Genomic DNA, 13,833 nt, shown 5'->3' with positions numbered 1-13,833 from the left:
ACCGAGCGCCCTCCCTGCGGCGCTGTCCCCGGCGTCTTTTGTCGCGGCGAGCGGCCCTGACGAGGGGGCCGGAGGGGACAAACAGAACCAAAACACGGGCCGAGACCTCGCGTTGCGGAGCTGCTGCTCTACTTCCACCTCCGCATCCTCCGCCGGCGAGGTGCCCGCCGCTGCCGCCTGCGTCCCTCTGGCGGCCGCTGCGCTAGGGCCCCGGCGGAGCCGCCCGCTGTCCCTCGGCCGCCGCTAACACCCTCGCGCCGCCCCCTCCGCCCCCGCCCCCCGTCCTGCCCCCCCGGCCCTGCCCCCCAGCCCCTTGATCTCGGGGTCTGTTTTATTACTCCTGGTGCGAGTCCCGCGGACTGCGCGGCCCGCTATTTGTCACCAGCTCGCTCTCCATTGGCGGGGAGCGCGGAGCGAGCAGGGGGTGGGGTGGGAGGAGAAGGGAAGGGGTGGCAACTGCCTGGAGCCTTCTCTCCGCCGCCGCTGGTGCTGCCGCCGCCGCCGCCGCCGCCGCCTCCGGCTCCTCGCTCGGCCCCTCTCCGCCTCCATGTGCCGGATCGTGGGAGCGCCGCGGACCCTGCTGCCGCTGCTGGCGGCCCTGCTCCAGGTACGGGCGGGCCTGCGGGCGGGTGGGGCGGGCGGCCCGGTCCCTTTGTTCCCCGCGCCGCTGCGGGCCGGGCTGCGCACCCGGGAGGAAGGTGCGGCCCCGCGCGGCCGGGAGCTGCGCGGACCGGCGGCTCGGGCGGGTGCGGGGTCGGGGCGGCCGGTCTCTCGCGCCTCTCCCGGCGCGTCCCGAAGAGGCGATCGCGGCCCCCTTCGGTTCTCCTTCGGGGCTGGGCGAGCCCGCGGGGGCTGTCCCTGGGCAGCAGGAGGGCGAGGTAAGGTAGTCTTCTCTGATTCCGCCGTTTTCTTGCCCCCCGAATTCCACTTTGCCCCCTTTTACGTTTGTTTATTTCCGCCGGGATGGGTCTCGAGTTTGCAGGAGCCAGGCTCACTCTGGTGTCGGAGTTACGGGACTTGCCTCCACCCCGCCGCACCCTGGCCCCGCGCCTCGGCGCCCTAGGGCGCCGCTGTCCTATTGTCTTCACCCGGCCCAGAGTCGCCCCCTAATCTGGTTCTCTCGGCCCACAGTTTGCTGTGGGTCCCACCTGGGAGAATTAGCCTCGCCCCCTTGCCTCCGGGAATCTGCGGGTCAGCGCCTTGGAACCGAGCCCCTGCCCGCGCGCCCCTGTCCCGCCGGGAGGGGCAAGTCCCGTTACTTGGCGATTATTCCCTCCCCGGGTCCGCGCCCCTTCCCCGCGTGCTCCCTGGGGGCGCCTTCGCCAGGAGCCTGGCACTTTGCACGCTTGGGGAGATGCCAGCCAGCCTTTCTGGCAATCGGGAGAGGAGGGCTCTCCGCCGCGGGAGGCACCTGCTCCGGGTTCCAGTCCCGGCCGACCGCCCAACTTCACCGCGGCGTCCGAGTGGAGGATGCCCGAGGCCCCTCCCGGCCGGCCCAGCCCGTCCCGGGAGGAGACCCCGCGCGCCTCCGCTGCGACCCCTGTGTTTGGTGGGGGCCGGGCGGGGTCCCGCGCCCATCCCCGCACGCGGTGCGTTTCTGGACCGGCTGCCGGGGAGGGTCGGGTCGGCCCTCATGGCAGACTCGGATTTCGGGGAATCCGCCCGAGGGGCCCCGGGAGCACCGCCCGCTGCTGGGGTGGCTGGCCGGTGGCAGCGCGGAAAAGTGCAGGCGCGGCTCGGAAGTGGGGTTGCGTCGGGGGCGGCCGGGCCGGGACAGATGGTGCGGATCGTCCACCCCCTCGTGGTTCTTACGGGTCGGGGTCTGGCACGCTGCGGCCTGGGGAGGGGGCTGCGGGCACCCGGGCAGGACGGCCGACGCCCAGGCCCTCGCGCTTCCTCCCACCGCCCCCTAGAGGGGTGCGGGCCGAGGCCGCCGAGCCCTGTCCATGGTGCGCGCAGAGCGGCCGGGCCTGCAGGGCCGCGCGGTCCGTACCCCCCCCCCCCCCCCGCAACCCCCCCAGTCTTCTCTCCCACTGGCCGGCTGGCTCTCTCCCTCCCACTGCCTCTGGCCGCCCGGTCCCGTCTTTCCTTTCTCCTTGGGTTTCTGCTTTTGTTCTTTGGTCTCCTGCTCCTCTCTCTCTCTCTCTCTCTCTCTCCCTCTCTCTCTCTCTCTCTCTCTCTCTCTCTCTCTCCCCTCCCTCTCTCCCCCCTCTCCCCTCTCCCCCTCCCTCCCTCCTCTCCCCTTCCCCCACTGGCTGGTCCGCCCTCCCCTGGCCTCTCCCTGGACCCTGGGGTTTCAGAACTGTTGGCCTGGACATTTTTAGCCTCTGCCTTTTCGGGGAGTGGATGGAATCTCTTTTAACTCGGGGGAGGAGGCCTGCCAGTCACTTGCTAACAAAAGTACCTCCTGTTGTAAAACCGCCCTTTATTCTTAGAGCACACACCCTTCCTTCTTTCACCTCTGGTCCCTCCGCTCACTGCTTTTTTCCTTTTAAAATGGGGCTTGCTAAGAGGTGAGGCTGGAGGGGAAGGAGGAAAAAAGTGCCACTTCAAGTGTTTGAAGTGAAGGGGAAGGCCGGTCAAACTCCTGCATCCTGGGCACATCAGCTATTTTCTCTCTCCCTTTTTTTTTTTATTTAACAAAGAAGGTGCCATAGATCAAAAAGTCTTATTTCTAGAAGTATTATTTTTGAACATAATATATCCTCAGAGTGTGAGCCAGCAGTAGGTGGTCCATGTCCATAACTTTCTGGTCTGAAAGTAAGTTTTAACGGGATGCCGTGCAGGGAAGTTCAGTCTGGAGGCCCAGGTCATTGATCCCAGGGGACTTGGGGTGGCACCGTCCCGGCCCACAGAGTTTCATCTCCTCTTTGTCACGCACCTTGCAGTCAGGTATGGCTTTTGCAGGTCATTTCTCCTTTTCCTTAAGTATGTTGTAAAAGCCCCATTTATAAATGTCAAATATTATGCTGATCTTTCCAGTTTCTTCTAGAATCTAGACCCTGTGGTGTTGACCTTTCTAAACCTCCAGGGGAGGCGGGATTACAGCCTTGTCATCCAGTTGCTTGGCGGTCTTGTAATTCATGGGTGCAAGTCCAGCCCTGGCACCCGGTGATTTGCAAGGTCACCAGGGGTGGACGCGGGGCAGTGGGTGTGACATGAGTTTCAGGGCTGTGTGCACCCTGTGGGTTGTGCCACTGAGATGGGACGTGACTTTGTGCTAACGGTCTGCTTTGCACCCCAGAATAACAAAGATCTGTCTGCAAGGTGAAATGGCCCCTCTGCAGTCAGCTGCTATTAAGTCTTATTTTTTTTTTTCGGGCCAGACTATGGAGACAAGAGTTTTAGAAAAGAGAATGAGTAGGTCATTAGTATAGATACAGAGCAACCTTATTTTTTTTTTTCAGAACAGTTAAATAAGAATCATTGAATATTCAAAAAGGGCTTTATACTTTTAATTTTTAACCGAAGTGTCCCTTTTTTATTTTGAACACTTTTTTTCACTTTGAGATATTCTTTGTGAGTTTTGTTATTCTATTACCCAGATTTACGTATTTAAAATTTCTCTCTTTTTGACTTTAACTTAAGGTCTTAGTATTGTCCGTTACATTAAAAAATAAAAAAGCAAAAATTGAGCATTAGACTTCACTTACCAGAGCTTTCCTTTTAAATTAAACAAGTGACTTTCAAATCCATGAACAGATTTATCATCGGGGAAACAACCAGTTTTACTTCTACTACCTGCCCAGTAGTGAATAGATTAGAAACCTGTTTTATTTCTCTAGTTCACCTTTTAATGGCGTGGCTCTGTTGTTCTATTCTAAATAACTTGTATGTGTTAGGATGCATCCAGGACATCAGCTTGATGCCCATGGATGTTCTAGAATCAGAGTCTTACCACATAGGTCCAGCATTTAGCCACGGATAAGGACATAGGAAAGAAGATGCGTTAACCATGTGGGATTTTCATGGACTTAGGTAGAGTCTTTGAAGAGATTAATATTAACACATGAATCGTATATACAAAGTTGTGTGGTTTTTGTTTGTTTTTTTTAGGATGTGGACAATCTGGAATGCAGTAATCATTTGAAGTATAAACTATGTATGTGTTCGTGTTTATTTGATTTTCATGTGTCCTTGTTATAAGTTCTCATGAAAGGAGAGTGAACATTGATGTTCACAGTTTATTGTGCTTATTAGACATAGTTATGCCTATCTGTGTCCTTTTCTTACTTTGTGGCCTGCGGTTATCACTCCTAGATGGTGCCTTGCAGACAGACTAGGCACGATTTGGCACATAATAATTTGTGAACCCTGCAGTATTTCTGTAGGCATATTTAAGACTATAATGTAAAGTTTGTATTTATAATTTTTAGGCCTCAATTGCAAATTCAGAATTCATTTGCAGAGTGCACTCGTTGCCTTCCGTTCCCTTATTAAAGTCTGCTTCGACCTTCTAAAACAGCGGACTGAGGTTTTAAGAGCAAGTTCTTTGTAGGTAGTTCTACTTTTTTCCTCAGAGACACGTCTTCCTGGAACAGGTTACTTTGGTGACAGTGTGTTGCACCAAACTGTTCTTAATATCCTTTTTCATTAAAAATCTTCAGTTCTTAAATCTGTTGTGCCTCATTAAGCTTTAGGGTTATTAATCGGGAAATGTCAAGATGAAAGCAACAGCTAATCTTGCTTTAAAATGCCTTTTAAAAAATTCTTAGTAACTCATATCCCCATCCTGTTTTCCAAGGGGTAGTATCAAGTTAGAAGAGTGATTAAAAAAAAAAAAAATCAGAGCTGTTATTTAAGAAATATAATGTCTGTGCATAAACTTTCATTTTGCCCAAGTTAACATTATTCAGATTTGTTCTGTTGGCTCGAATACAAAAAGTAATCACGTTTAAGCACTGCACAGACTTGTGGCGAATTTTATCAACTATTTAAAAAATGTGATTTAGAATTTGGGTTCTGTAATTTGAGTATTTCATATCTGCCTTTAATATGATAGAACCTTCTAGAACCTAAGTATTTTCAAGTTTTTGGGTTAAGAACTATAATTGAAACATAATTTGTACCAGCAAACCATTATGCCTCACATTTCTGTTTGTTTTTTTCTACTAAAACTTATATTTGTCTTATTTTTTTTCAGCAAATTATGTCAGTGAATTTGAGAAGATACTAATCTTTGTGTGTTTTACTAACTGTAGATAAATTTTAATTGAACAACTTTATTCATGCCTGGCAGATAAATGTTTTATGAAGAGCTATATCTTTTACGTATATAAAGTGATGGGTTTAAGTAAGTGGAGGAAGGTGAATTTAGGAGCTAAATGGAATTTGGAAAGAATTGGACATAAAGATTTTAAGTTATATTATAATACAATTCTTAAAAGAAAATCGAGGTTACGCATAAATACTGCTTAGCTTTCATTTCTTGTTACTCTCTTTAGTACTCAGTGCACTTGTCTGAGCTTCCCACTATAGGAGCTGAACCCCACCCATTTTTATGGGTTGCCTATATAAACACACAACACGTATGTTGAGGACTGCTATCTACATATGTGTCTCCTCTAACGTTTATCTCAGTTTGACATGAAGTGTCAGTTGATGGTTAATTTGTGTGTGTCATCCAAGGTGGTTTGGGCACCAAGAATGTAACCTAGTCCTGTGCAAATGATCGGCTCTTACAGAGGGTCAGGGGCACGAGCTAGCAGTGTTAAGTGTCAAGGGCAGGATGTCTGGGGTTCTAATCTGGTCCAGATGTGGTGTGCTCTCTTAACGCCCATGGCATCTTTTTTCTAAGGAGTAAAATCTGGACCTGGGCGGATTTGTTGATCTCTAAGGGACTTTTCAGTTCTGTGATTCTTGCAGCTTTTCAAAAACATCCCAACTCTGCCTCCTTCGTAGAGACTTTGGAATGACTTCAATTTTTAACTCGGAGGGCAAGGATTTTCAGGTACTCACAGTGATAGAATGATTTTAGGGCTATTAACAATACATCGTAGATGATAGGTTAGAAAGTCTCTGTGTTTTTTATATGCTTGACTTTTAAACATCATTTTTCTCATTGGCTGTACTGCTTCGACTACTAAAGATAAACTTTTTGCAGACAAGGGCCAGTTAGTATTAAAGTCAGGGAAGTGTTGCGTTAAGAATAAAAATCACCCATTTTGTTATTTTTGCACTTGAATGTGTCTTTGAGAGTCCCTAGCCTTCATGACTAGGGACTGGGTCCGCGTTAACCATGCTAGTATAGGCCTTAGATCTAGCAAGTCCTCCTCTAGCTATTTTTCTATAGATAGGTCTGTTTTTCATAATGTACACATGTTGTGTACATACAAAGGTTATGCATTGAAGCCGTTTTTAATAATTACAAAAGATGGGGTTAGGTGATTTCTGAAAACCTATCAGCAGGCACCAATTTAATAAATTATGGTAACGTGCAGTCAGATTTCAGACCCTTCCTGTGCGAAATACAACATTTTAGTTCTAGTCCCAGGTCAAGAAAAGGGTTATTAAACCACCCAATGCTTTGGGCGTGGAGCTAGAAAAGCTACAAGGAAGGACCGTCCGAATGAATGGTCAGTGGGACTGCGGGGCTTCTGGATGAAGAGAAACCGGGCAAAGGCCACAGGCAGAAGCTGCAACTGAAGAGCAGAAGACCAGTCGGCGTGGAAGGAAGACGGAGAACGTTCTGGAGTTGGGTTGGGAACAACCTATAGAAAGCTGAGCTACAAGTAGGCCCGGAGGAAGATTGGCTAAATTAGTGGATAGTTAAATAATAGATACGTTTCCATGTCGTATCCGGGAGGGACCACGCTGAGCCGAGTGTCCTGTGCCTGAGAGATTAGGCTAGTTGCTTAAGCCATTGTGATCTCTCTTAGGGTCTCTCTGCTGATGGAATATTTTTCACCCGAGCCGGCAGTGAAAGTTTAATTCGATCTTGCTGGGGTCTAGAATCGAGATGCAGGGGAGCGTGAGTGTGGCATCTTCCGGTCTTCTGCTGCCCAGATGAAGGAAACTGTTGGATGTGGGTTTTCCCCACGTAGCAAGGCCTGTAAAGCAGCTTGAGCTGCTGAATTGGAGGTGCTGCTGCAAATAAAATACGGCATTCATGATAGAGGGACGTGGAGAGGTGCTTGACCATGATCTGTTCGTAGGCTTTCTTTTCCAAAATAAACCTACCTGTAATAAAGATAAATACCGGAGTAACAGCGTACTTATGTAGCTCTGTACATTGTAATTTTAGTATTTGTTTTATGTTAATTTTAAAATTTTACTTGGCCATGGTGTACAATTGTATATTGTGGTTTTAGTATTGGTTTCTGTGTTAATTTAAAAAAAGAGTTACTTCACAGCCATAATTTCAAATATTTAAACCCAGATTCCCCCTCCCCCCAATTTCCATGTATTTTTTATTTAATGTGTTAGACCAGTGGTCGGCAAACTCATTTGTCAACAGAGCCAAATGTCAACAGTACGACGATGGAAATTTCTTTGGAGAGCCAATTTTTTTAAGCTTGAACTTCTTCTAATGCCACTTCTTCAAAATAGACTCGCCCAGGCCGTGGTATTTTGTGGAAGAGCCGCACTCAAGGGGCCAAAGAGCCGCATGTGGCTCGCGAGCCGCGGTTTGCCGACCACTGTCTCAGTGGATTCAGGAAACAGTAAACGAAGGTTAACTGAAGGGGCGTGCTCTAAACCACCTGTAGTGTTCCACACGTTCCTGGAACTGGAAACATGGAATGACTTAACTGCCTCCTTTCACTAAGTTAGAATGTGATGTCACTCGCTTTCCTTCGGTGGCGTGAATACAGCACCGTGGCCCTGCTGCGTTCAGTGGGGTCTGGAGATTGCCCTTTCAGTTTCCTCTTCTTTCCTCCTTTTGCTCCTGTGCGGTTCTAAGGCATTTCACAGCTGGTTTATTATTAGTAATTGTCATTAGCTCACAACTCTGAAGAGCACGTACGCCAGGCCCGACCACGGAAACGTGAGGGACTTGCTGCTACCTCTTCAAATAGCCTCCTAGCTAATAAAAAGTAATATGCAGATTGACCGTCACTCCAACACACAAGATGGCTGCCCCATGTGGTCACAAGATGGCCACCATAAGATGGTCAGCAGGGGAGGGCAGTTGGGGGGACCAGGCCAGCAGGGGAGGGCAGTTGGGGGGACCAGGCCTGCAGGGGAGGGCATTTGCAGGGGACCAGGCCTGCAGGGGAGGACAGTGGGGGGGGAACCCAGGCCTGCAGGGGAGGGCAGTTGAGGGGATCAGGCCTGCAGGGGAGGGCAGTTGTGGGCGATCAGGCCTGCAGGGGAGGGCAGTTGTGGGCGATCAGGCCAGCAGGGAGGGCAGTTAGGGATGACTGGGCTGGCAGAGGAGGGCAGTTGGGGGGGACCAGGCTTGTAGGGGAGGGGAGTTGGGGGGGAAGGCTTGCAGGGGAGAGCAGTTAGGGGTTACCAGGCTGGCAGGGGAGGGCAGTTAGGGGTGATCAGGCCAGCAGGGGAGGGGCAGTTAGGGGTGACCAGGCCAGCAGGGGAGGGCAGTTAGGGGCAATCAGGCCGGCCGGGGAGCAGTTAGGTGTTGATCAGGCTGGCACGGGTAGGGAGTGATCAGGATGGCAGGCAAAAGCAGTTAGGGGCAATCAGGCAGAGGCAGGCAAGCGGTTCGGAGCCAGCAGTCCTGGATCGTGAGAGGGATGTCCAACTGCCCGTTTAAATGGGCGGTCAGACATCCCTCAAGGTTCCCAGATTGGACAGGGTGCAGGCTGGGCTGAGGGACACCCCTCCCTGTGCATGAATTTCGTGCACCGGGCCTCTAGTCTATACTAATAAAAGGGTGTAATATGCTAATTAGACCTGATAGACCGGTCGTCTTCCGGACGTCATTCCGGACGTCCTTCCTGACAAAGCCGGGGGTGTGGCCGGCCTGCAGACCCCCCAGCACTAAACCTTACAATGAAGGTTTTGTACTAATTAAATAAATTTTAATTAAACAACCCTAACATAGTTTCAGGGAGGGAAACTCCATTATCTCAGATAAGTATTTCTCTACCTCGGGGAGATAGGAGGCTTTATTGCATGTGGAAGTGATGAAGCAGGGACTCGAGGCATTCTGAATGTTGGAGAGTCCAGAGGAAAACGCCCCTGCCATGGTGGAGGGGAAGCCCCACTGCAGAGCAATGGCTCCTTCCTCTCCCAGGCTTGAACCCTTGAATATGACTCTTGGGGGGATGAGCATCGCATCGTTGAAATTGACCTCTACTGAGTTGATGAAAAGTTTAAAGTAGTTAACTTTTTTAAAATCCTCGCCCAAGGTTATTTTTTCAATGGATGTTTAGAGAGAGTGCAAGGGGAGAGAGACAGAGAGAAACCCTGATGTGAGACACATCCCTTGGTTGCCTCCGGACGGGGGCCAGGAACGGAACCTGCAGCCCAAGCACGTGCCCTTGACCGGGGAGTGAACCCTGGACCTTCTGGTGCCAGGGCCGGCACGCAAAGCACGGAGCCCACACCAGCCAGGCCTCAAGTAGGTAACCTTCGAGTTACATTCTCTATTTAATCTTGACCCTAAATATTAATATTTATTTTGGAATGTGAAGCTAACATTGAAGGGTCGGTTAGGATTTTCACTTATGTTTTAAATACGTTCTCTTAGAGAAAGAAGAAAAAAATACCTTACGCAAATGATTCAGAGTCAGTTTTATAATGTTCTTCCAGTTGTCTTGATCATCAAATAATAGACGGGTAAGTGCTCAGAAAGTAATTCTTTTGTGTGAATCCTGGGACTTAAAATACTTCCCAGCACTCTATAGGAACTCTCAAGGCTATGCATATTAAAACACACACACACACACACACACACACATACACACCCCTTTTTTCCCCACATTCTTTTGTGTGAAAAGAAATTCAAGAGATTCTATCACTACTAGGTTTTGTGAAATGTTTTAAGGTTTAATGGCACCTTTTCCATTAATAGTTTAAATCACTTTTTCTTCCACAAAAGAAATCATTTGGCAGCTCTTAAAATATATGTCCAGACCTCAGAAGGACCTGCTTACAAACAGGTTCCTGGGAATGTTTCGAGAGTGGCTCAGTGCACACCCTGATTTATTTGCTTGCTGCTGAGAAAACCTGGAACTATTTTGTTTGTAACTGGACCAGTTGTTGGCGGGTGGATACACTTGGCTGCACTCTAATCTCCAGCAAGCATGCCTGTTACTTGATTGGGGAGTTGTTCAGTGAATTCTGAAATAAATGACGGAAAAGCATTAATTTTATTACGTTCACAGGGGATACAGTCCACTTCAGCTGAACATAGATTTAACAAACTGGAGACTCTGACCACTTTAAGTTTTTGCTTTTGTTGTCTTAACTGGTCAGCACCATGGTCCAGAGTCTGACGTTCATTCTCGATGGCTTCCTGGTACAGGGACAAAGGAAAAATGTGCTTGGTGCAGCTGAAATATTCGCCTTCTGCACCTCCTCTGGCACCACCCCCAGGAGAACCTGTCTGGTACCAACGTCTCCAAGATTGGGTTCTCCTGTCCTCCTTCCATGCTACCGTGCAGGGAAGTCACGATTTACATTCCACACACACACCACACATGCACACAGAGTGGATGGAAGCATCAGGTGCATGCAGGAAAGTGCACGTAGAGTGGGTAGCCTGCTGAATGGTCACCAATCCTATCTAATAAAAGAGTAATATGCAAATTGACTGTCACTCCAACACACAAGATGGCTGCCCCCATGTGGACACAAGATGACCACCACAAGATGGCCAGCTGGGGAGGGCAGTTGGGAGGGATCAGGCCTGCAGGAGATGGCAGTTGTGGGTGATCAGGCCTGCAGGGGAGGGCAGTTGGGGGGGACCCAGGCCTGCAGGGGAGAGCAGTTGGGGGGGACCAGGCCTGCAGGAGAGGGCAGTTAGGGGGGACCAGGCCTGCAGGGGAGGGCAGTTAGGGGCAATCAGGCTGGCAGGGGAATGGTTAGGGGGTGATCATGCTGGCAGGCAGAAGTGGTTAGGGGCAATCAGGAAGGCAGGCAGCCGAGCAATTGGGAGCCAGCAGTCCTGGATTGTGAGAGGGATGTCCGGCTGCCCGTGAGAGGGATGTCTGGCTGCCCATTTAGGCCCGATCCTACTGGGCCTAATCTGGACATCCCTTAAGGGGTCCCAGATTGGAGAGGGTGCAGGCTGGGCTGAGGACACACCCCCCGTGCACGAATTTCGTGCACCGGGCCTCTAGTTGAACATACAATTGAGTCCGAAACGGGTCCATCACAGCACTCCCAGCTCCCAGAGTTATTACCCTCTTCCAAGTTTCATTGTCCCCCAGTGGTAATTCTTGGCTTGGCTCCTAGTAGCATAGACCGCTTGCTAGTGTTTGGACATACCTTATGAAGTCGTACACTACACGATACTACCTTTTGCGTCTGGCGTCTTCCCCTTGATTTGTAAAACTGCCCCTATCCATCTGCCATCTATTTTGTTAGTCACAGAGTTAGGAAAGACTCATTGACACTGTAGGAACATCTGGGGAGTTAAGGAACTTGAAAAAAAACATTTAAAAAGAACGTAAAGAGAGTGGCTCAACTGTTCCATTTCGGCTCAAGGTCACTTGCATGTTTATGGTGTCCAGCCACGAAATGCCTCTTGTGGTTTTTCCAACTCGGACATCTTTTTCTGTAATTCTGGTAATTTGGCCATATGGCTCCGGTCAAAAGCCAGACGCATTTGGAATTCAGTAAGTCATACCAGGAGCCTCTCTTTAGGAGAAGGAGGGTGGAGGCAAAAAACTCAATGTCTCTTTGACTTGAAGTCTTCAAGCAGAAGGTTTGAGTGTTAACAGATTCTAATCGTAAGTGGTGCTTCTTAATAACTTCTCCGAACTTAATAGTGACCCACTTCTTAATGAGGCCTTACACAGATTTATTTTTAATTAAAAAAAGGTTACATTGAGGGGTTATGCTTCCACAAACGGCCAGTTTCCCCGCTGTTCAGTGCATCTTTGGGTACAGTTGACCTTCTTTTGTGTTTGTGTAGATTTTTAATTTTTTAAAAAAATACCTTTTTCAATATTAATTTTTAGAAAGAGAGGGAGAGAGAAAAAAGATGGATAGAAGCATCGATGAGAGAGCAGAACATCCATTGGCTGCCGCCTCCATGCCTCCTCCCCGCAACCTGGGCATGTGCCCTGACCGGGAATCGAACCAACAACCTTTGGGTGCAGGAATGATGCCCATCCAGCAGAACCCACCTGCCACGCTGCGTAGGTTTTTTAAATGTATGAGAGGTTGCCGTGAGGAATGCTGCGTGCGTACTTGTCCCACGACCTCTTTTTCTAGAGGCCTTTTCCCTCCATTGATAATGCTTGCTGAGTAGAGCTAGATTCTAGGTCAGGGGTGGGCAAACTTTTTGACTCGAGGGCCACCATGGGTTCTTAAACTGGACTGGAGGGCCGGAACAAAAGCATGGATGGAGTGTTTGTGTGAACTAATATAAATTCAAAGTAAACATCATTACATAAAAGGGTACGGTCTTTTTTTTTTTTTTTCAATAGTTTTATTCATTTCAAACATTTTAACAAGAAGAATGTAAACACTAATTATTATAATTTGAAACTTCGAAAAATGGAGGAATCATAGCACAATAACATACCTTCTATTGAAGATGGCAAAGGCAAAATAAAATTGCCTAACAAAGGAAAGGTACAAAAGCCTTTCAAATTAAACTTAAATATAATAAAATAATTTAAAACTAAAACAAATAGAAAAGAACAAAATGTGTAAACAGTAAATTAAACATTTTCTTTAGTGCAACTTCCAAATTATGCCCGGGACGTAGATGTAGATGGCAATGTAGACTGGGTTGAAAGGTTTTTGGTCTTTAAAACATCCACTTCAGTGGGAACAGTGTTGTTGGTCTCCTTTTTAGCTAATGCTCTGATACTGTGCTCTCCAGGGGCGTGTCTCCCTACATCACCACTATAACGTGTCTCCGCATTCCCAGGGTGATGTCGGGGGACCGTCCGCGGGCATTCCAAGGAGCCTCTGGAAGATGGAGAGGTTGTTCCTTCTACTGAATGGGGATATGAATCCGCCCACTCAGAAGAAGGAGCTGCGGCCATGTTTCCGACGTTGCCATGTTAACACTGCTGCTGGTGAAGGAGCGGAGGGGAGAGCAAGAGATCCGGCCCGCGGGCCGTAGTTTGCCCACGGCTGTTCTAGGTGGAGCATTTGATGCATCACGATGAGGTCGAAGGGACTCAATTCCAGAAGGAATGGCCCACCAAGGATTTGTTGCTTCGAGGCAGCTCTAATTTATTTATGTCCTTACACATGGCCTTCCTTTCACGGTACTTACGTTGTACACATGGTGTGGCCTTCGCTTGTTGATATATAATTTGTGTTTACTTGTGTTTCATCCCTGCACACAGTTTTCCTGCCGTACAAGTGGTCATATGCATACAGTGTTAGTGTTTTCAGCATTACAGTTTATTTGCAGTCCTGTCTTTTCTGTTTGACAGACAACGAAGAACATTTGGGGGAGGATATCATAGCCATCGATTTAATTTATGAGCTGATTTATAATTTAAGTACCTCGTAAAGAAAACTGAATTATTCCATGATTTGGGGTATGGCCTGACCTTTATTTGAGGCAATTTCAGCGCAGCTATGCTTAAAAGGGGGACAGTGGTATACTGAAATGTAAATAAAAATGGATTTTCTGCAAATCACAACTTATGGCCTCAAATACCAGCATTTTTAAAAATGGTGGGGCTACTTTTTTTAGTGATTTGCCTAATCAGGCGTCCTCAAACTACGGCCCGCGGG

At 48.8% G+C, this 13,833-nt stretch overlaps 1 protein-coding gene across 1 annotated transcript in view; it reads left to right on the top strand.

Annotated features, from left to right (window-relative positions):
• Positions 1 to 248: 248 nt before the first annotated feature.
• CDH2 (cadherin 2) overlaps positions 249 to 13,833 on the top strand; it is a 235,702-nt gene continuing 222,117 nt past the window's right edge. The window contains exon 1 of the mRNA XM_080685267.1: positions 249 to 607. Within this exon, the coding sequence (XP_080541393.1) occupies positions 548 to 607 (60 nt within the window). The 5' untranslated portion in view covers positions 249 to 547. The remainder of the gene's footprint in view (positions 608 to 13,833) is intronic.

Source organism: Plecotus auritus (genome assembly GCF_963455305.1).
Source record: "Plecotus auritus genome assembly, chromosome: 8".
In the NCBI taxonomy this organism is placed as follows: Eukaryota; Metazoa; Chordata; class Mammalia; order Chiroptera; family Vespertilionidae; genus Plecotus; species Plecotus auritus.
Note: the sequence above shows the minus strand (reverse complement) of the source record. Positions and strands in the feature narration are given on the sequence as shown.